The following is a 23,749-nucleotide window of genomic DNA, read 5'->3' as shown; positions in this document are numbered from 1 at the left end:
GTAGGTCCCAGTGAGATCCGGCTGTTACATGTTCCGTGCCAGCGTGTAGGTCCCAGGGAGATCCGGCTGTTACATGTTCCGTGCCAGCGTGTAGGTCCCTGGGAGATCCGGCTGTTACATGTTCCGTGCCAGCGTGTAGGTCACAGGGAGATCCGGCTGTCACATGTTCCGTGCCAGCGTGTAGGTCCCAGGGAGATCCGGCTATTACATGTTACATGCCAGCGTGTAGGTCCCAGGGAGATCCGGCTGTTACATGTTACATGCCAGCGTGTAGGTCCCAGGGAGATCCGGCTGTTACATGTTCCGTGCCAGCGTGTAGGTCCCAGGGAGATCCGGCTGTTACATGTTCCGTGCCAGCGTGTAGGTCCCAGGGAGATCCGGCTGTTACATGTTCCGTGCCAGCGTGTAGGTCCCAGTGAGATCCGGCTGTTACATGTTCCGTGCCAGCGTGTAGGTCCCAGGGAGATCCGGCTGTTACATGTTCCGTGCCAGCGTGTAGGTCCCTGGGAGATCCGGCTGTTACATGTTCCGTGCCAGCGTGTAGGTCACAGGGAGATCCGGCTGTCACATGTTCCGTGCCAGCGTGTAGGTCCCAGGGAGATCCGGCTATTACATGTTACATGCCAGCGTGTAGGTCCCAGGGAGATCCGGCTGTTACATGTTACATGCCAGCGTGTAGGTCCCAGGGAGATCCGGCTGTTACATGTTCCGTGCCAGCGTGTAGGTCACAGGGAGATCCGGCTGTTACATGTTACATGCCAGCGTGTAGGTCCCAGGGAGATCCGGCTGTTACATGTTCCGTGCCAGCGTGTAGGTCCCAGGGAGATCCGGCTGTTACATGTTCCGTGCCGGCGTGTAGGTCCCAGGGAGATCCGGCTGTTACATGTTCCGTGCCAGCGTGTAGGTCCCTGGGAGATCCGGCTGTTACATGTTCCGTGCCAGCGTGTAGGTCCCAGGGAGATCCGGCTGTTACATGTTCCGTGCCAGCGTGTAGGTCCCAGGGAGATCCGGCTGTTACATGTTCCGTGCCAGCGTGTAGGTCCCAGGGAGATCCGGCTGTTACATGTTCCGTGCCAGCGTGTAGGTCCCAGGGAGATCCGGCTGTTACATGTTACATGCCAGCGTGTAGGTCCCAGGGAGATCCGGCTGTTATATGTTCCGTGCCAGCGTGTAGGTCCCAGGGAGATCCGGCTGTTATATGTTCCGTGCCAGCGTGTAGGTCCCAGGGAGATCCGGCTGTTACATGTTCCGTGCCAGCGTGTAGGTCCCAGGGAGATCCGGCTGTTACATGTTCCGTGCCAGCGTGTAGGTCCCAGGGAGATCCGGCTGTTATATGTTCCGTGCCAGCGTGTAGGTCCCAGGGAGATCCGGCTGTTACATGTTCCGTGCCAGCGTGTAGGTCCCAGGGAGATCCGGCTGTTACATGTTCCGTGCCGGCGTGTAGGTCCCAGGGAGATCCGGCTGTTACATGTTCCGTGCCAGCGTGTAGGTCCCAGGGAGATCCGGCTGTTACATGTTCCGTGCCAGCGTGTAGGTCCCAGGGAGATCCGGCTGTTACATGTTCCGTGCCAGCGTGTAGGTCCCAGGGAGATCCGGCTGTTACATGTTCCGTGCCAGCGTGTAGGTCCCAGGGAGATCCGGCTGTTACATGTTCCGTGCCAGCGTGTAGGTCCCAGGGAGATCCGGCTGTTACATGTTCCGTGCCAGCGTGTAGGTCCCTGGGAAATCCGGCTGTTACATGTTACATGCCAGCGTGTAGGTCCCAGGGAGATCCGGCTGTTACATGTTCCGTGCCGGCGTGTAGGTCCCAGGGAGATCCGGCTGTCACATGTTCCGTGCCAGTGTGTAGGTCCCAGGGAGATCCGGCTGTTACATGTTCCGTGCCAGCGTGTAGGTCCCAGGGAGATCCGGCTGTTACATGTTCCGTGCCGGCGTGTAGGTCCCAGGGAGATCCGGCTGTTACATGTTCCGTGCCGGCGTGTAGGTCCCAGGGAGATCCGGCTGTTACATGTTCCGTGCCAGCGTGTAGGTCCCTGGGAGATCCGGCTGTTACATGTTCCGTGCCAGCGTGTAGGTCCCAGGGAGATCCGGCTGTTACATGTTCCGTGCCAGCGTGTAGGTCCCAGGGAGATCCGGCTGTTACATGTTCCGTGCCAGCGTGTAGGTCCCAGGGAGATCCGGCTGTTACATGTTCCGTGCCAGCGTGTAGGTCCCAGGGAGATCCGGCTGTTACATGTTACATGCCAGCGTGTAGGTCCCAGGGAGATCCGGCTGTTATATGTTCCGTGCCAGCGTGTAGGTCCCAGGGAGATCCGGCTGTTACATGTTCCGTGCCAGCGTGTAGGTCCCAGGGAGATCCGGCTGTTACATGTTCCGTGCCAGCGTGTAGGTCCCAGGGAGATCCGGCTGTTACATGTTCCGTGCCAGCGTGTAGGTCCCAGGGAGATCCGGCTGTTATATGTTCCGTGCCAGCGTGTAGGTCCCAGGGAGATCCGGCTGTTACATGTTCCGTGCCAGCGTGTAGGTCCCAGGGAGATCCGGCTGTTACATGTTCCGTGCCGGCGTGTAGGTCCCAGGGAGATCCGGCTGTTACATGTTCCGTGCCAGCGTGTAGGTCCCAGGGAGATCCGGCTGTTACATGTTCCGTGCCAGCGTGTAGGTCCCAGGGAGATCCGGCTGTTACATGTTCCGTGCCAGCGTGTAGGTCCCAGGGAGATCCGGCTGTTACATGTTCCGTGCCAGCGTGTAGGTCCCAGGGAGATCCGGCTGTTACATGTTCCGTGCCAGCGTGTAGGTCCCTGGGAAATCCGGCTGTTACATGTTACATGCCAGCGTGTAGGTCCCAGGGAGATCCGGCTGTTACATGTTCCGTGCCGGCGTGTAGGTCCCAGGGAGATCCGGCTGTTACATGTTCCGTGCCAGCGTGTAGGTCCCTGGGAGATCCGGCTGTTACATGTTCCGTGCCGGCGTGTAGGTCCCAGGGAGATCCGGCTGTTACATGTTCCGTGCCAGCGTGTAGGTCCCAGGGAGATCCGGCTGTTACTCGTGCGGTCACGGTAAAGCCTGCAGCTCAATCCGAATTTCCAAAAATGTCACCAATTCTACACACGATGAGATCTGTATAATGAAAGATTTCATAAACTGCCAAAGCACGGGGTGATTTACCTCCGAACATGCACATGAGCAGGGAGAGAGAAGGCCTGTTGCTAAGGGCTGGACAGCTTCCTCCATACTGATTGGCTGCATTAGCCAGTAGCATCCAATCATGAGGAGGTGTCAGGAGCCTGGGGGTGGAGCCAAAGAGAGGAGGAAACGGCATGGAGTGGTGAGAGGTGTATGTGTCTCCCGAGCGCGTCGTACCTTTCACCATTGTGTACAGTATTTTTGGGGAAGCCACCTGGCAACCTTACGTTACGAGCTGTTTTCAGCCGAAAAATCCCCAAGAAGTCTATGCGGATTTTCAACTAATTTGGTGTATATACACCTACAACTGTAGAATAAGGTCTTAAAACAGCAATGTGTCCAAACAATAGGGACAGTGATGGTGAAAGATTCAAGCTCGAGACACACACACACCTCACCTTTCTCTGTTCCATGCTGTTTTCTCCTCTCCATGGCCCCACCCCCAAGCTCCTGACAACTCCTGATTGACCTGCATCCTTTTTATCATCTCTGTGTAACAAATACAAATCTTGCATTGCTTAGTACACATCGTCTCTTTCATTGGGTTGTATAATATTGCTTCACCAACCCTTTCCCCTGAGAACGGCTTCAGAACAGTGCTCCGTAAACCTTCGGTAATAAACACATGTATTACACCAGGGTGCTCAAATCCAGCCCTCGCCCCCCCCCCCACCTCACCCCCCCCCCCCCCCCAGCAGGTCAGGTTTTCAGGATATCCCTGCTTCAACTGAGCCTCTGATTGAGCTACCTCTGCTGAAGCAGGGGCAGGTTGAACAACCTGTGCTTAAGAAGGGACTGATTGAGCCACCAGTGCTAAAGCAGGGATATCCTGAAAACCTGACCTGTTGGGGGGAGGGGTGCAGGGGGGTCTTGAGGCATGGAGTTGAGCACTACTGAACGCTTTCCTAATAGCGTTATGCCAGATCACTGATTTTGCCCTTCCAACTGTATCTAGAGATCTGCTAAATGTTACTTACATTCTTTCACTGGCCTTTTGTCGTTAGGATTCACCCGCTCTCAGGTCTCACGCATGCGCTGGTCCTGTGCTTTCCTGCAGAAGATTTTAGCTCTTCCTCACTAGAGACTTAACCCTTTCTTTACCAAACACCGCTCTCTTAACCACTTCTCTGTCGGAGTTGTTACACTGATTCATTAAGGAACTTGTCTTATTAGGTTTTGAAAACGTTTAGTTTTATAAAGTGTGTTTTCACCCCGATTACATACCCTATGCTTCCTGCCGGTATGTGGCTTCAGTTTGCTGATGTGCTGAAATACGTTTCCTTTTAAATGCCCTTGAATGACATTGAAGAAGAGACTTGTAAGGTTTTAAAAGCTCTGCACACTAATATTTTTTTTTTATATGAAATTCAAGTTTTTGTCCATTAAAAGGTATCACAGCCTGCAAAGTATCTACCATTCCAGGAGCCATGCATCTACTACAACTGTATAAAATGCCTTATAACTTCACTCACATTGGTGGAATTTTGGAATCCATGCAGAAGCCCTAATGAAACTGCATATTCTATATTACATAATTTGTTGGGTTTTCAGTTTGACATTGTACCGTGCTGCTGAATATGTTGGGGCTTACAAATAAACGATAAGAATAATAAATTGTGCTAAATGAGGACACCTAAAACTTTCCTGAAATTGCTCCATTAATCTCTCTTTATTTGGACTTCTGCAGGGCAATGAGGTTAGCATTACAACAAAAGGAAACGGGTTTTTGGGGGTGCTTAAAGACAATTATATGACCCAAATCATTGAGGAACCAACCAGGAGAGGGGCAATACTGGATTTGGTAATATCAAACAATGTAGAAGTAATAACAAATATTCAAGTCCTGGAACATTTGGGTAACAGTGATCATAACATGGTCTAATTTGAAATAAATTATCACAAAAGAGATTGCTTGGATTCAACAAAGACCTTAAGCTTTAGAAAGGCAGATTTGAATAAACTGAGGACTCATCTACAAGTAATACACTGAAATTATGTTTTTTGCAGGGAAAAATGTAGAAAAATGGGCAGGCTTTAAAACCTTGTTAGAAAATCACACTTATCAGTGTATACCCTTGGGTAATAAGTATAAAAGAAATAAGTCAAAACCAATGTGGCTAAATAAACAGGTAGGGGAGGAAATGGAAAAGAAGAGACAGGCGTTTAGTTTCATGAACTCAGAAGGGACGGAGGCATCTTATCAGAATTATAAGGAATGTAACAAAAATTGCAAAAGGGCAATCAAATTAGCAAAAATGGATAATGAAAAAAGGATTGCAATAGAAAATAAGATCAACCCTAAAAAAGTTCTTTAAGTACCTTAATAACAAAAAAATGAGAAAAGAAAATATAGGACCCTTTCAGTGTGAGATGGGCAGGCAGATTATTGGAGATAAGGAAAAAGCAGAGGTATTAAACAAATTCTTTGCCACTGTGTTTACCAGGGAAAAATCAATTTCAATAGCAGTGCCGCAGGAGGAACCCATAACCTCTATATTAATGAACAATTGGTTAACTGAGGAAGAAGTTCATAGGCGGCTTGAAAAAAATAAGGCACCTGGCCCCGATGGCATACATCTAAGAGGTCTCATGGAGTTAAGTTCAGTAATAGCCAAACCATTACATTTAATATTAAGGACTCCATTTCCACACGCTCAGTACCAAAAGATTGGAGTAAAGCAGATGCGGTGCTTATATTTTAACAAGGGAGCTAGATCACATTCAGGGAATTACAGACCTGTAAGCCTAACTTCAATAGTGGGAAAACTACTTGAAGGTTTAATACAGGATAATATTCAGGAATACCTAATGGAAAACAAAATGATTAGTAATAGTCAGCATGGATTTGTGAAGGATAGATCATGCCAAACTAACCTTATTTGTTTCTTTGAGGAGGTAAGTAGGAATTTAGACCAGGGTAATGCAGTTGATGTGGTCTACTAAGATTTTGCAAAGGCTTTGATACTGTTCCACACGAGGTTGGTGTACAAATTTAAAGCAAATTCGACTCTGCACAAATATATGCACCTGGATTGAAAACTGGTTGAAGGATTGACCATAAACGGTTGTCATAAATGGAAGTTTTTCAGGTTTGGCTAAGGTCGTGAGTGGAGTACCTCAGGGATCAGTACTGGGATCCCTGCTTTTTAACTTGTTTATTAATGACCTTGATGTTGGCATCAAGAGTAAAGTCTCCATCTTTGCTGATGATACTAAATTGTGTAAGGTAGAAGAATCAAAGCAGGATGTAATTTCTCTCCAGAAGGACTTGGAGAGACTGGAAACTTGGGCAGGTGAATGGCAGATGAGGTTTAATACAGATAAATGTAAGGTTATGCATTTGGGAAGCAAGAATTAACAGGCGACTTACAAATAAAATGGGGATAAATTGGGGGAATCCTTGATGGAGAAGGATTTAGGAGTGCTTGTAGACATCAGGCTTAGCAATAGTGCCCAGAGTCATGCAGTAGCTGCAAAGGCAAACAACATCTTATCTTGCATTAAACGTGCAATGGATGGAAGGGAAGCACACATATATATGCCACTTTACAAAGCATTAGTAAGACCACATTATGGAACTAGAGAGAGTGCAGAGAAGAGCCACCAAATTAATAAAGGGGACGGACAATCTAATTTATGAGGAGAGGCTAGCTAAATTAGATGTATTTACATTAGAAAAGAAGTGTCTAAGAGGGGATATGATAACTATATACAAAAATATTCGGGGGCAGTACAGGGATCTTTCAAAAGAACTATTCATCCCACGGGCAGTACAAAGGACTCAGGGACATCAATTAAGGTTGGAGGAAAGGAGATTTCACCAGCAACAAAGGAAAGGGTAATTTACAGTAAGGGCAGTTAAAATGTGGAATTCATTACCCATGGAGACTGATGGCAGATACAATAGATTTGTTCAAAAAAAGGTTGGGCATCTTTTTAGAAAGGAAAGGTATACAGGGATATACCAAATAATTAAAAATGGGAAGAATGTTGATCCAGGGAATAATCCGATTGCCAATTCTTGGAGTCAGGAAGGAATTTATTTTTCCCATTATGAGATATCATTGGATGATATGACACTGTTTTTTTTGTGTGAATTCCCCTGGATCAATAAGGAAGTATAGATATAGGAGAAGAGGTATCTGTTGTCCAATGTTAGTATAGGTTGAACTTGATGGCCGTATGTCTTTTTTCAACCTCATCTACTATGTAACTATATGTATGCATGTATGTTTGTTATCCTTTCCATGCACAAGAATCCACTCACAATGTCCTTCTCTTACCCTAGGGATGCATCTGCTGTCACTGTTGCTCTTCAGCCTTCTGGGCACAGTTTTCTCCCAAAACCAGTACCCTGATATCTGTGTTGCCAAACCCAGAGACATTCCTCTGAACCCCATGTGCGTCTACCGGAAGGTCCAGGAGGTGGAAGAAGCCATGGACAAGCAAAAAGAATCCCCAGGACCAGACGAGAAGATCCCAGAATCTACTAATCCCCGGATCTGGGAGGTCTCCAAGGCCAACGCCATGTTTGGCATCGATTTCTACAAACACCTGGCTGACTCCAAATCCAACTCTGAGAACATCTTCATGTCACCTCTCAGCATCTCACAGGCCTTCACCATGGTAAAACTGGGTGCTTGTGATAAAACTCTGCAGCAACTCATGGAGGTGAGCTTGATTGAATATAATGTTTGGTTTCTTTTTGCTTCTGTACTCTCTGGGGCTTGGAAACCTACGTAGATGTGGAATACTCCTTTGTAGAACCTTCTATACAACCAGGGTGGGAAACTTAGTCTTAGATTCCTTCCTCTTTTTTTGCATAGATTTTGCAAAGATTTGAAGGAGTTTCAAAAACGTTGCATGCCTCTACCCAGAATCCTTAGAGCCAACTTTTGATTCCGTCTGTGGTTTTGGAACAAAACAGACTGTTGCACAGTTTCACCTCCAGAATGATTTCCTGTGTGATCTATTTTATTGTCATATTTAATTAAATATATCTTTAGGCCTTTCATTTCTAAAGTGTCTGTTGGAAACAATACATATCATAGTGCAATGAATAAATGGATGGGCTCTTCATAATCACGTTCACTTTTGCAAGGGATATAATAGCTGGATTACAAGAGGATTTTATATCATATTGCTTCACATTGTGTCACATTGTGTCACAGGACCATTCAGCAAAGAGACAATGCTACAATGCTATGCAGAAGGCAACTCCATCATCTACTGTATGTCTCTGATAAGCAGCAGTGCTGTGAGTTCAGCCTAACACTAGAGGATTTTCATATCTGGAGACAAAAGGGCTGTATGTTATAGGCCAGTTACTACTGTATAGGTTATGGACTGGTCATTATTAGATGCATGAAAGGCATGGAAGGAGATCAGTTTTCCAGCCTGTCATCTAAACATTTGTAATTGAGCATTCTGCTGTAATTCTTAATATTCATTTCATAATATAAATATTATGATTTATACAAACGTAATCAGATGCACACAGCTTTCAGACTACTGATTTGTTTTTTGTATCCATTCCGTACTTTGTGCTTTGATCATTATTTTGTGCATATATATATCATTTCCTTTAAGGCTATTTGACTGTTTTCCTGCTTTGTCATCCTAATGCATCCTGGGATTGGGGGTTTAATTAGATAAACTTGACTGCAATGGGGAATTTGGCCTGAAAATGGCCCGAGTGGCTGACATAGAATAAGGCCCTATAAATCTTAGGCCCAAATGAAATAAAGGGTGCTAAGCTTGTCTAAACTCCCATTCAAAATAAAGTAAAAGTGTGCTAACATTTAGTACAGTTTAGTAAATCTGGGCCTTAAAATGCAATGTAAAAATCAAGGCTGAAATTAAAACTCAATATGAAATTGTTAGTCTAAATGTCTAGTTAAATGTGATTTAGGATTCTGAACCAAGAATGGCATTGAAAGAGAAAAATGGAATATGTGGAAACAAAAAACTTTTCAGAATTGTTAATTTATTTTTAATCTCAGTGGGAACGCGCTTTAAGACGGAGATTTGTTAAAACTCCTCCATCTGCAGCGAGTCTTAATCACAATAGTGTCACTTATTCTTAATGGGGTCCTGTACCATGACAGGTACAAAACTGCCAAGTGACAGCTGAGTGTTGGTGTCCGCTTATGCAGGAAGATTAATTTCAGGTATGCCTGGCCATACAATGGGCTTCTTTTTCTTCCAGAACTTGTGCATTCTGTAAACTTTCCTCCAGCACAGAACAGATGGCAGGAACCATCAGAGACATGCACGAGAGATGTCCGAGCAATAAAAATATACACCATACATACGTCTTATCCAAGAAGTTTAATGTCCAGGCTTTCTCAAAGATAACCTCGCTATGTACTACTCTCCTCTCTTCTTTCCGCCAGGTCTTCCGCTTTGATACGGTTTCAGAGAAAGCCTCTGACCAGATCCACTTCTTCTTTGCCAAACTCAACTGCCGATTGTTCAGAAAAGCCAACAAGTCATCAGAGCTGATCTCCGCCAACCGCCTTTTTGGTGAGAAGTCTCTAACCTTTAATGAGACCTATCAGGACATCAGTGAGATTGTCTATGGGGCCAAACTGTGGCCCTTAAACTTCAAGGTGAGTCTGTTTCTGTAACGTATTGTAAGCAGAATGTATTTGTGAAAGAAATTGCGGTTGATGGGTGATTAACCTCACAAGGTCTTTTACTACTTAATCTCCTGTCCTTAAAACTCTTCTCTTTCAGTTCTCTATATTCCATAAACCTGTTTTTGCATTGTCTTGTCTCTTGGTGTCCTCCGAGTTTTCTCACTACAGCCTCTATTCCTTTTCATATATACTGCACCTAGTATTTTCCCCATGAGTGTTTTTTACCTCTCTCTATATCCCATACACTGCATCTGTTCCCTAAACATTACCACACTCTTCCTCTCATCCTACTACACTGTCTTTGATCTGTGGTCTCTCTCGCTTTCTCAATAATTTGCTCCTTCCTGTGTCTTAACTATGCTATAAGTTCTCTGCTTTGTGTTGGGAAACTACACAACACATGTTCTCATCTTGCTCACCCAGGAAAAGCCTGAGATGTCCCGTGAACTTATCAACGATTGGGTGTCCAATAAAACGGAAAAGCGAATCACCAATGTGATCCCAGAAGGAGCCATAACCCCAGACACCACACTGGTGCTCGTCAACACCATCTACTTCAAGGTGGGAAGCTGCCAGGTTCATGCCTGAAAATTCAGATTAAGAAAATGTTTTCAGATAAATACATGTTGGAGTGTGTGCATGGTTGGAGAGGAATGGGAAGGGAGTCAGAGTAACTGGTTAGGAGTATCTAGTCCAGTCATTCTCAAGTAGGGAGAAGCAAAGCTTTCCCCCCCCCCCAAGGCTACACCGTTGAACTTAAGAAAACAGCTTGATATATACAGTAGAGCTGTAGCCCTTGTATGTGGCTGTAAGAGACGTGCGCAGAGGTACGCAATGGAGACAGTTTTAAGGCGAAATTAATATAAGGCTTTATTGCCTGTTCCTTTAAACAATACATCAAACAAAAATATACATAAAACAATAAACACCTATCCCTGTGTAAGGGCTAACTTACTTCCCCAGTCCCTCTCTGCAAGGCTGGGGGGAAATGCCCCTTACCACTTCAAAGTCTCAGCGGTACTTTAACACAGGTGGCCCTTCAGGTTAGTGATGTCTGGGTAGGTGTCTTCTGGAGGGTCTAGGCATAGAGGTCTGGTCCCCTTGTGTCTCTCTCTCAGGACACAGCCCTTCTTTTCCTTCTGTCAGCTCCCTTGTGAGCTAAGGCAGCGGGTGCGCAAACGTTTTGAGCTGCGGCCCCCTTCCTGGGAGCCGCAGTGTTCGCGCGACCCCTCTCCCGATGGCTCGGCGTCAAATGACGTCATGTGACGTCACGTGACCCCACCGCGTCATTTGACGCGCGTTGCTACATATGACCCCGCGGCGGGAGGCCTCTGTAACTCACTTACCTGCTGCTGGCAGGGTCTTCGGCAACATGTCGCCATGGCAATGCGGCATCATGTGACGTCACGCGTAGCCGAAGACACGGCTGGCAGCAGGTAAGTGCGTTACAGAGGCCTCACGCCTCCACAAGCATTTCATTTAAATGCCGTGGGGAAGAGCGCGGGGCTTCTGTAACCACCGCGCCCCCCTTAGAAACTCTCCTGCCCCCCAGTTTGCGCACCGCTGAGCTAAGGAATCTCTTTCCTGTTTCTCAGAGCAGGCTTTTTCTAAAAGTCCTAATCAGCCAGGTGGAGTCTGGTTGATTGCCTGTGTGCAATTAATCAGCACACAGCTGGGTTTAGAGCCAGTTTCTCTCCAAAAGTGACAAGTCCCTGTTACAGTGGCTATGTTTAGTAACGGGCGCTAATCCATAAAACACCTTCTGGTACCGGAACATACATTACAGCCCATTCATACGAGAGGGGTGTAAGGTGTCTTCCCGCGCGGGTAGGTGTTGTATGGCATAGAATCAGTGGTTGGAGTGGCTTAGAAAAAGTAGTGGCACTGTGGCTACCATTACAACAATTCTGTCTTTGTTAAACATTGCACTGTACTTTAGAAAGATGTGTACACGATTTCTGCTTATAAAGCAGGCATGGAGAGTGGCTTCTTAAAATAAAAGTTTTCTTTAAACAGCAAGTGGAACTGTAAATTGATAAATACAAACACAGCGGAACTCTGAGGTTCTAAATAAAAAAAAGTGGGGGTACTCCGTGCCCCCCCCCCTAGTACCGACACACCTCGACCACTGTGTAGCACTGGGCCATTGTCTATTAGAAATCTGAGCATGTCCGTTGAAATGGAAAAGGAGTCGACAACACCCCCCTGCCTCATTCAGCAAATAAAATATTCTTCACTATCAAACGCTACAAAATGAAAGTCTACAGAAAGTAGATCTCTTCTGTCACTGTATGGAGTGTGATTGCTTGATGATGATGATGATGATGATGATGAAAGGGTCAATTGTAGGAAAACGTGAGGTGTGCACAAGACCTACTTCTCTTTTTGAGTGACTGCTGAAGATTCTTGCTGTTGTCCTACTTGTCTTTATGTCTTCCCCTTTGATTTTCTGTAGGTGTTCATATTTTAATGCCAATGCCACTTCGGCACTGCTCCTCTTCTACACTCCTTGTTATTATACTTGCTTCTTACCATTCCTCTCTCGATCCCGCTGCTCGCAGTAATTATGATTTATATTCCAAACGCATCTTTTTTCCTCCCCACAGGGTCTGTGGAAGTCCATGTTTAACCCAGAGAATACTAACTTTGAGGACTTTCATCGGGAAGGAAATGCCAAGCCTTGCCTCACCCCAACCATGTATCAGGAAGGCAATTTCCGCTATGGTTACATCTCCAAAGATGAAGTGCAGATCCTTGAGCTACCCTATAAGGGTGATGACATCACAATGGTACTGGTGCTGCCGTCTCGTAACACTCCCCTAGAGCAGGTGGAGAAGGGCCTGACTCTGGAGAAGTTAGGGGATTGGCTCCACAAAAGCCATATGTCACAGCTCTCTGTGTATCTCCCACGCTTCAGAGTGGATGACTCCTTCAGTGTCAAGGAGAAGCTGCAAGAAATGGGACTGGTGGACGTCTTTGACCCCAACACTGCAAGGCTGCCAGGTGGGCTCCAGAATTTTGTTTTGCACACGTTTCCCTCCCCATTCTCATCCAATAAATGCCATCATCTGTCTTTCCTTCTTCTGGTATCCCACACTACTGTGTGAGTTGTATGACCATTGGACAATGTCAGATTCCTATAGCCTCCTAGGGCCACCACCGCTTTGTGAATAAGGTTGATCTAGTAGACCATTACAGTACTACATTTGTTTTCCTTTTTTCAGATCAAATTCCTAATGTTTTACCTTGCCTAGTCCTTTTATTATTTTGTGCCCTGAATCATTTGCACCTGCACTGTCATATGTATGTATCTTAAAAAGCTGATAAATATTTGAACTAGATATTTTAACTTGTAACGTTTTAAAAAAAGAGAAATCTGCCATTCTGTTTACTCACAGGAATCATTGCAGGCGGGAGAACAGATTTGTATGTATCGGACGCATACCACAAGGCATTCCTGGAGGTAAGATCAGTTTCCATCTTTACATTTCTCCGTTTAGAATCAATGCCAATGACATTCTGTGGTTGGTGAAAACAATCTCACCTTCTCTTGAGATCAAGGATAAGAAGTCACTAAAGAAATCTGGAATACTCTAGAACCATACCAGCATACAGTAGCTTGGAACTGGTGACCATTCATCATAACCTGGAACCATTGGTTACTCTAGAACACACTAGCCTGCAACATCTGTAACTACTTATCACTCCAAAACCTATTTCCAGAAAAAAAGGGAAAATTGTATAATTTTAACGATGCTCGTCTCAAGCAGGAAACGGACCCGTAAGGCTGAGGTAGGAATATGAAAGAACCGACCTGAGCCGAGGGATAGAGTCCTGATAGAGTAGCGAGTCGTAAGCCGAAGGTCAGGGCTGGCAGCAGAGTTGCGTAGTCAATGAGAATGCAAAGTTCGAGGCAGGTGGAAAACAGGGTTGGTCGAGGTACGTAGCCAGGTCTGGTAACGAGGAAGACAAAAAGGTAAGTGCGTTGCATGTACTCAGCATGAACTGAAACTTTGCTCGGCAACTTCCTGCTTACAGGGCTGTTCTTTTAAAGGAAGCTGCCAATAGCAAAAATGGAGGATCCTGCAAGAGCAAAATCCCAGTCTGGACTCAAAACTCGGGACGGATTTTGCAAACCTTCATAATATTCTCAAACCAGATTCAACTTGATAATTAGTTCACTTTGCATTATAGACATAGGTGTCTTACTAGACCTTGCTCTCCTTATGATCTAGGATCTACAGGTCATGGTGGAACAGAACAAGTTAAGGGATTTCTACTAAAACTGATCTACGTTAATTTAGAAACTTCAGATTGCTTTGCAATAAATAGCACCTGGTACCACATGAAAATATTTTTGTGTGCTCTTGGACAGTGGCTCTCAACCTGTTTTAAGATGGGGCACCCCTGAAGGATTTAAAAAATTTCAGGGCAGCTCTGTTCTTTGGACCTAACTAACCGCCCTCCTCACTTACATGCATATACACAAACACACACACACACACACACACACACCCTCTTACACATTCAACATTAACCATCATACTCAACACAGACAACCCATTTCTCCCCCTTCTCACACCGCACCCTCTTCTGCTTTCTGAATCATAAACGCCACATTATCTCCCCTTCTCTTGCACCACATATTTTCCCGCACCCCACAAAAAAAACGCTCCCCTTCCCACACAAAGCCCTCATTCCTTATCGCTTTCCTTCCACCTTCCCACACTCCTCAAACATGTCCGCTGCTCAGTAAGCATGTCCTGCATTGTCTGGAGAAGAAGAATCTTCTCTCCCCTCTATACCGGGCTGAGGAGAGGTGGATCACAGACTCTGTGTCTCCAGGCAGCACAGGAGGTGTCTGCCGAGCACCCAGCAGAGGTTTTTCCTTAGGGTTGTGGCACACCAGGATTAGTGATGGACGAATCCACCCTAATTAGTTTTTCCCGAATTTTCGCTCGTTACCCCCAAAATTCATTTCGCAGTGCAAAATCTGCAAACGGATTTGTGCGGATTCATCAAAAACCACCATTGGATACAACCGTGGATGGATTTGTAGAATCCAATCTGCGGATTCAGCAATCCGTTGATGGCGTCTTAAGAATCCGCCAACGGATCGCTGAATCCGCAGATTGGATTCTACAAATCCGCCAACGGATTGCTGAATCCTCGGAGTGTAATAATAAGAATTAAGAATACGCAAAATGCGAATCGCCCTTTTTCAGATTGATCCACTGAAATCCGTGGACCAAAAGGAACCGGGCTGATCCGCTGCGGATCCAAATCCGCCCTCAAAATTTGCCCATTTCTAACCAAGATTCCTCAGCACCCCGGCTGAGAAAAGCACTGGTTTAGCGGTCTGTAATTTCATGTGAAATGCACTTCTGGGATTCACAAACCTCTATGTCTTTTTTTTCCCCAGGTCAACGAGGAGGGGAGCGAGGCTTCCGCAGCTTCTGCTGTCATGGTCACAGGACGTTCACTGAACCTGAACCGGATCATGTTCAAAGCCAACAGACCCTTCCTGATCTTTATTCGGGAGGTTGCAATCAACGCCATTATATTCATGGGCAGAGTTTCCAATCCCTGTACGGAGTAACACCACATCTCATTGTAATACATCAAAACTCACTACTTAACACACACTTACAAAACATAAGTTACCTTTTTAAACACAAACTTTCCAAATTTGGTGGCTTTTCTAAAAAGCGATTAGAATTATACACATATATACAACTGTCAAAACAGCTTGGGAACATCTCATTTAGATTAGACATGACATTATACGGATCCAACTCTTAGACCTTAGAATTTCTATCCTACCCACTACAGACTGTGTTCTAGGCGTCCCAGCACAAGATTGGAAAGCTATGTAATATGGTTATCTTAACGAAGAGTAAAAAGATAGACGGGGGAAAACTGCATTTTCATCTGACTTCTTTTGTGTCTCAGTGTCTTTCCACCACCGTTAAATCCTATTCTACCGTACAAGCCTTGTTGCCATCAACAATTTAACAGACAATCAGGCCTTTTCGTTTATTTCATAAGAACACTTGGGATAGAAACGCAAAGTTTATTTTAGACCAAGATGCCGTTCCACTTTTTGAAAAAAAAAAAAAAACCAAAAAAAAAAAAGAGTTTTAATAGAATTAGTTTCATCATAATGGAAAAAAATGTGTACTAGCTTTTCAAATGTAGGCATAGAAATGTATGTCCGGAAACCGCTACGGCAGATACACAATACTTCCTTTTGTTTGGGCTCGTGGATGAAATGCAGCGACAATGTACCAATGAAACCGTGATCATGTTACTTGCGTATCATGTGTTCGAAAGTATCGCAATGGCACCTATTTCTCAAAAAGTTCAATATTTTGAATCTGCATTTCACCACTAGAAAATGACTGCAGCATTTGACAACTATGTATTTGATCATTATATTAAACAAGGAAAAATATTTTGAACCAGGCGAGTGGAACTGTATGTTGCATGGACCTATTTTGTGCAGGTATTGTTTCAGACGATAGAGAGTTTGTGTACAAGGCAGCATAGAAGAAATACATATATGTTGGATATGGAAATACTACTTCCTCCACTGCTCCTTGTCCACATCCAGCCAAGAATCACGTAGATTACATTATTAAACCCTTTATGTGTCAAACCAGTCACATGCAGAATAGGCGATCTTTTTATTTTATATTTTAAAGTGTTTCGATAAAAGAAATGCTGTGTCCTTATTTGCAGCGTCTGTCATAAGTGACGTTTTCAAGTAACGCACAAGCAGGTATCTGTGATTCCTCACCTGCTCTGCACTATCCACACGATCAAAAAACGGTCTACAGCAAAAGCTTGAAGATAAGAAAAAACACTAAACTTCACATCTTGCTTTTGAAATGTATGTTTCTTGAGCTGAAATATCCATATCTTGAGCTCTTACTGCTGGACCCAGTGTCCGATTCATGACTCAAAAAAGACCCACAACTGGACCCATATGAAATGCATTAAAAATTCTCAATCAACTAAGGGTGTGAAGACACACACACACACACACACACACACACACACACACACACACACACACACACACACACACACACACACACACTTTTTGGGGGCGAAAGCAAAAAGCACTCAAACATTACATTTAATTCTCATAATAAATACAAAAATTGCAGTCAAACAGGGTCCTCTGGACTATGTGGTGAAGACCACGTCTCCGAGATGGAGAAGACTTTAGCTTCATTTCAAATAATGGGCACGAACTTTTCTCCAGCAGCACAGGGAAGACATGTTTAAAGGCCTCAATCTTGGTATTAGTACAGGTACCTGGAGCAAATAACATTTCTTCTCTGAACCAGAAACACAAAAGCCCCACCATAGAAGTGGTTAAAAGATTTCATGATCCAAATAGCGTTTTCTTAGATAGAGTACAGGAGAATGCTGCTTTAGAAGTGATTAGCTGTTAGTAGACATGTGAAAAAACAATTGCAGAAGCTTGTGGACCGGGAAGTACAGTACATGGCTCTTTTTCAGCAGCAAGGTGCAAGCGATTCGCCAAGTCTTTGCAAGAAAGATTCCAGAACCTGGACTAGGGCTTTTGCTGCAAAGAGTCCGATTTAGTAAAAGAAACCACTGAACACACCAGGTAAATATGTTAATTGAAGTAATTATACTTTGTATATTCAAATGAACCTATTTCCCAGGTTACTCGGGTGTGTCCACTGGCATCTCTCCACAAGTTACCTAGGAGTGTTTTGGGAGGTAGGCAAAAATAGAAATTGAAAACGGAGCACAGCAAATGAAGAGAACTGGAGGCAAAAAACAGAAAAATTACAAAAATGTATTGAGGCATATAGCCTAAGCCTAAGGGGTAAAAAGGAGAAACATCGAACGTGTTTCTCGCCGTTTCAACGTTACTATATATATATTGTGGTTAACTGAGGAAGAAGTTCATAAGCGACTTGAAAAAATTAAAGTAAATAAGGCACCTGGCCCCAATGGCATACATCCAAGAGTTCTCAAGGAGTTAAGCTCAGTAATAGCAAAACCATTATATTTAATATTCAAGGACTCCATTTCCACAGGCTCAGTACCACAAGATTGGCGTAAAGCAGATGTGGTGCCTATATTTAAAAAGGGAGCTAGATCACACCTGGGGAATTACAGACCTGTAAGCCTGACTTCAATAGTACGGAAACTACTTGAAGGTTTAATACGGGATAATATTCAGGAATACCTAATGGAAAACAAAATTATTAGTAATAGTCAGCATGGATTTATGAAGGATAGATCTTGCCAAACTAACCTTATTTGTTTCTTTGAGGAGGTAAGTAGGAATTTAGACCAGGGTAATGGAGTTGATGTGGTCTACTTAGATTTTGCAAAGGCTTTTGATACGGTTTCACACAAGAGGTTGGTGTACAAAATAAACAAAATTGGACTCAGTAATAATATATGCACCTGGATTGAAAACTGGTTAAAGGACAGACAACAGAGGGTTGTCATAAATGGAACTTTTTCAGGTTGGGCTAAAGTCGTGAGTGGAGTACCTCAATGATCGGTACTGGGACCCCTGCTTTTTAACTTTTTATTAATGACCTTGATGTTGGGATCGTGAGCAAAGTCTCCATCTTTGCTGATGATACTAAATTGTGAAACAGAGGATATTGCTGCTCACCAAATGTACGCAAAATATATACATATAGATAGGAGGTGCATACGGGAATTATCAACATATGTTAAGGCAGGGAAGGGTTAAAAGGAAAAATCCAAAAGAATTCCTATTTGCACTCACCTATACTATTAAATGGTTGGGAAAGATTCAATCCCTGGGTAAAAAACCCATATACCATTTAGTGATATACAGTAAAAATAGTTTATTAAACAGTTATGCAAAGACAAATACAAATTATTAAAAGGAACAGGGAATGGGTGCAGAGAGTGGAGTGCTGAATCTGACCTAGTATAGTCAGCACGCAGCTAACAGCAACAAATACCTATTGGTATATCCTCACAGACTAATGCATAACCCTCCTATTGTGCACACGTTCTTGCATGCTACAAGTGGTGTATGTGTACCATAGTCATGGAAAGGACCTCTAACACACCCAGCCTGTATGTGGTAAGCGTTTATGTCCTATCTCAAAGGAAATTGTGCTGTACTGCACCAGTAGTTAAGAGCTGGATTCTGCCAGTGTCTCTAAATTACATAGCAGCTGCCTCCTAAATCGGGGAATGTGTTGTGGGTCTCCCTTGGAAGTATTCCCTATATTATCTCAGATTCCCCTCATGTGGAGTCCTGAAAAACAAGCCTCCAGACCGGAGACAAACCATCAATCAATACGTTTACAGCGTTGTCAGCAAAGCAACAGAACAGCTCTGCAGTACGGTGTAGAAATCTACAATCCCCTGCTGCAGTCTTAGCCCAGCCATATACAACCTGGTATCTTGGGCAGAAGCAGCTTGCACAATACTCTCCGCTCCGCACTCACTGATGACGTCACCGGTGTGACGTCATAAAACCGACGATCGTTTCGCGCGCCTGCGCTTTGTCAAGGTAGGAAAGAGTATGGAAACAGTCACTTCCCTGGTGTTTTATGATGATCGGCCGGGGGAGTGGCTTTGCAAATTGGCCAATCACCACCACGGGAGGTGAATAAATTAAATGGATCCTGGCTACTAAATTGTGTAAGGTAATAGAATCAGAGCAGGATGTAATTTCTCTTCAGAAGGACTTGGAGAGACTGGAAACGTGGGCAGGTAAATGGCAAATGAGGTTTAATACAGATAAATGTAAGGTTATGCATTTGGGATGCAAGAATAAAAAGGCGACTTACAAATTAAATGGAGATATATTGGGGGAATCCTTGATGGAGAAGGATTTAGGAGTGATTGTAGACAGCAGGCTTAGCAATAGTGCCCAATGTCATGCAGTAGCTGCCAAGGCAAACAAGATCTTATCTTGCATCAAACGGGCAATGGATGGAAGGGAAGTAAACATAATTATGCCCCTTTACAAAGCATTAGTAAGACCACACCTTGAATATGGAGTACAATTTTGGGCACCAATCCTAAGAAAAGACATTATGGAACTAGAGAAAGTGCAGAGAAGAGCCACCAAATTAATAAAGGGGATGGACATTCTAACTTATGAGGAGAGGCTAGCTAAATTAGATTTATTTACATTAGAAAAGAGGCGTCTAAGAGGGGATATGATAACTATATACAAATATATTCATGGACAATACAAGGAGCTTTCAAAAGAACTATTCATCCCACGGGAAGTACAAAGGACTCGGGGCCATCCCTTAAGGTTGGAGGAAAGGAAATTTCACCAGCAACAAAGGAAAGGGTTCTTTACAGTAAGGGCAGTTAAAATGTGGAATTCATTACCCATGGAGACTGTGATGGCAGATACAATAGATTTGTTCAAAAAAAGGTTGGACATCTTTTTAGATTGGAAAGGTATACAGGGATATACCAAATAAGTATACATGGGAAGGATGTTGATCCAGGGATTAATCCGATTGCCAATTCTTGGAGTCAGGAAGGAATTAATTTTTCCCCTTAATGGGGTTTTTTTGTTTGCCTTCCTCTGGATCAATAAGTATAGATAGAGGATAAAGTATCTGTTGTCTAAATTTAGCACAGGTTGAACTTGATGGACGTACGTCCTTTTTCAACCTCATCTACTATGTAACTATGTAATCTTTTCCCGGTGTGAGGAGCCTGCAGAACACTATATTAATATATGTATATGTAATACGTTGCAGGTCACTTTGAAGCGAAATAATTAGGTATAAAGTAAACTTAAACTTTCACTGGCAGTGCGGCATGCAATGCTTTGCAGGTCCCACTGGCAGTGAAAGGGTCAAACATTTCACCCCATCTTGAACAGTGTGAGATTAAAATGCTTGCATAATGTGTGAGCGCTTCTCTGCACAAGGACTAGGGTAACCAGATGTCCCAGTTTTTAGGGCTCTGTGTCGACTTTTAGGGGTGCTGTCCCGGTTTTCTATTCCGTTGGCCGCGCATGCGTGATCGGCAGTTGCCGGCTGCTCGTGCGCATGCGCGATCAGTGTTTCCCGCTCGCACATGCACAATCAGCAAGTTGCTCTTCGCGCATGCGCAGTCAGCGAGTGCGTAACATTTGTCCTGGTTTTTTGCCGGGACATGTAGAAAATGCACACAGATTAAAAACCAGTGAGTACAGAAAGAGGTGGGCAGAAAATACCCCGTTATTCTGTATGATGAAGAAAACGCTAAAAAAAAATACAATGTGCAGGGAAACTGAACCTTTAACCCTATGAGTGCCAAAGGGGCCGCTATGGTACATTGGGGCGTCACCGATTTCCGGAAACGGAAGCGCAGTCATCTACCAATTTCCCTGTGTGTCAGATTACGTTCTGCGCTTCTGAACGCGATCTCCCTTAGAAAATGAGCTAAAATAAAGTCAATGGCGTAGTCGCTACATCATGGGCTCCCTGGAATGCCAGACCCCAGGAAGTAGTGGCTATGCCATGGGACCACTCAAAGGGTTAATGGTTTTGAGTACAATGGCCTTATCGTTGCTTTGTTCTTCCTTGCTCTAATATGCTACATCCTAGTCCGCACTGATGTTATGAGAGCAACACTGCACTTCTTAATCAGCAGGTAATGGGTTTCAGAAATCAGATTAAGCATAGCTGGTGCGATCGCTTGATCCAGTGCGAACGCACAGTAAGCCCCCACTGAAGTCATTATGTATTTGATCTAGCGCTACCCCACAGAAAACCCCATTGAAGTCCATGGGACTTTCCGTGTGAGTATCGCAGTTTGCAGAATAAGGGTCAGAGTGTAGCACTGTTGATGGGTCGTAAACCACTTACTGGTGAGAAGCACGGACTTGATAGGATATAGGTCCTCCATACTGTTCCAATGTCACTATATAGTGAAATATATTGCGTCACCCTGCTGTTAGAGCAACAGCGACCAAAGGGTCCTAGGACTCATTAAGCCGATCCCATTGCAGTTACTATTCCAGTAGGAAAGTGGATCGAAAAATTACAAATGGGCTTTATAAATGATTTCTCATCCTTAAGGTGCAAAGTGGAGACAATATTAGCAGGTCTGTGACCAAAAACTCTGCTGGTAACAAACTCTTGCTCCAAAGAAGAAAAATGTGACCAGGGAAAGGTGATTCGGGCTCCATCTACTGTGCTTTCCTCTTAAACCCAGAAATAATATCATTATTAGGATGTAAAATAGAACCAACCACACATTTTTATTTGTTCTCGAAGTACAAACTAGCTACTGTTTTCCCGACCGCAAGCTACGGAGCGACAGACTGGTGAGGAGACAAATCAATTTGATTTTGGAGCGAAACGGCCGCATCACGTGAGCAGTTCAGCCAATGAGGGCAAACCGCTCACATGATGTCACGGCTACACCTCTGCCACGCCTCCGTCACCTCCCGATGCCTCCAGCCTGCAGTGCATGCTTCGCGTGCGCGCGTGACGTCATGCACTGTAATCGTGGCCCTAGGAGTAAAAGGGCCACCATCTGATTGCAATGCAATTTTAGATATTTAAAGGCTTAATGTATTCTAGTGTAATATTTTGCAAGCATTTATAACATCTGTACCATATATATTTATATTACCTTCACCTACATGTGAGTTTGTGTGAAAAACTGCACTTAGCTGCCAAGCCACTACTATGAAATTAGCAGTAGACTGACCAAGTGCCCATCAAGGTCCTTCCACTCACAGGTTACCAGTGAAAGAGCCCTGATCTACACCAGAATCCCCCTCCATGGCATGCATTGTATGAGCTAAGCGGCTCTATTTTCAACAATGGATAAAAGCTGCAGACCAAGCAATAGCCTACATGTGTTTGTTTTTTTTTTTAATAAATCAGTTCTGTAGTATTAAAAAAAATAATGCTGCAAGTATTTTCTCAAACAACTCTAAAGGAAATGTTTAATGTATTATAATGTAACAAGCATTTTTTGTTTTTATAGCAACCAATTACAAAGTCACATCCCCTTCCTCTTCTGAAACAGACTCTGGCACACCCTTTTGAGCCCTGCCCTCTCTCTAGCCATGCACCAATTGTATCTAGCGACTGCTGGTCACATGATCTTCCACAGAAAACTTTGCATCTTTGGTCCTCTTCTGCTGCACTGGCAGCGATTTAGTGAACCCCAAGCCGAATGTTCGCCAATCGATCACAGGAGAACGGATCAATCTGCAACTTGGCAAATTACTTATTGTGTGGATTGTATTGATGCACATATTAAAGGAGGAAAAAATAACTAAATAAAGCAGCAGTCCAAGCTGCCGTGTTTAACTCCTTAAGTGTAAGGTCAATCTGCTAGTATATGTGGCCCGGAACAGGTTAATCAGCTGCAAGGGCTGTCTGCAGAAATAAAGAGTCTACCACATACTCTGCCAACTAGTGAGTCCAGCACAAGTTTGCAAAGCCGAAGAAAGCTTTAGAGAAGGCTACTCTGAAGTTTAAAAATACTACTTTTCTTTGCGTCTCTTTTCACTGAACCCGGCGACTCTTACCTCTCAATGTGTGCCACTTCACAGATAGAATGTCCCTTATCTTTCCGGTGCGGGCAGGGGAGATATATGTGTCTGTCATAACTCCCCTATGTACTAATAGTTTGGCATCCTAATGATTATTTTTATAGCACTTTAATCCAGGCACTGGGAGATAAAGTAACTTGCCCAAGGTCACAAGGAGCAGACAGGGGTTTGAACCAGGCTCCCCTGCTTCACACTCAGTGTCCTTGGTCACAGAGTCAGTGTCTTTAATCACAGAACCACTCCTTCCCTCATATTAAAATGATAAAAGTAAATGTACAACTTAATGCTGTTTTTTTTTAATGTCCCTCAAAACCATCGTCCTCTATAAATGCTTGTAGTGTCCCCCACAAGACCA

General features: G+C 44.2%; 1 protein-coding gene across 1 annotated transcript in view; it reads left to right on the top strand.

Annotated features, from left to right (window-relative positions):
• SERPINC1 (serpin family C member 1) overlaps positions 1–16,285 on the top strand; it is a 20,157-nt gene extending 3,872 nt beyond the window's left edge. Inside the window, exons 2-7 of the mRNA XM_075616684.1 lie at positions 7,472–7,854; positions 9,579–9,794; positions 10,248–10,385; positions 12,431–12,827; positions 13,223–13,287; positions 15,247–16,285. Coding sequence (XP_075472799.1) covers positions 7,474–7,854; positions 9,579–9,794; positions 10,248–10,385; positions 12,431–12,827; positions 13,223–13,287; positions 15,247–15,423 — 1,374 coding nt within the window. The 5' untranslated portion in view covers positions 7,472–7,473 and the 3' untranslated portion in view covers positions 15,424–16,285. The remainder of the gene's footprint in view (positions 1–7,471; positions 7,855–9,578; positions 9,795–10,247; positions 10,386–12,430; positions 12,828–13,222; positions 13,288–15,246) is intronic.
• Positions 16,286–23,749: the final 7,464 nt, after the last annotated feature.

Source organism: Ascaphus truei, chromosome 10, assembly GCF_040206685.1.
Source record: "Ascaphus truei isolate aAscTru1 chromosome 10, aAscTru1.hap1, whole genome shotgun sequence".
NCBI lineage: Eukaryota > Metazoa > Chordata > Amphibia > Anura > Ascaphidae > Ascaphus > Ascaphus truei.
This window is presented reverse-complemented; position numbering and strand designations above follow the sequence as displayed.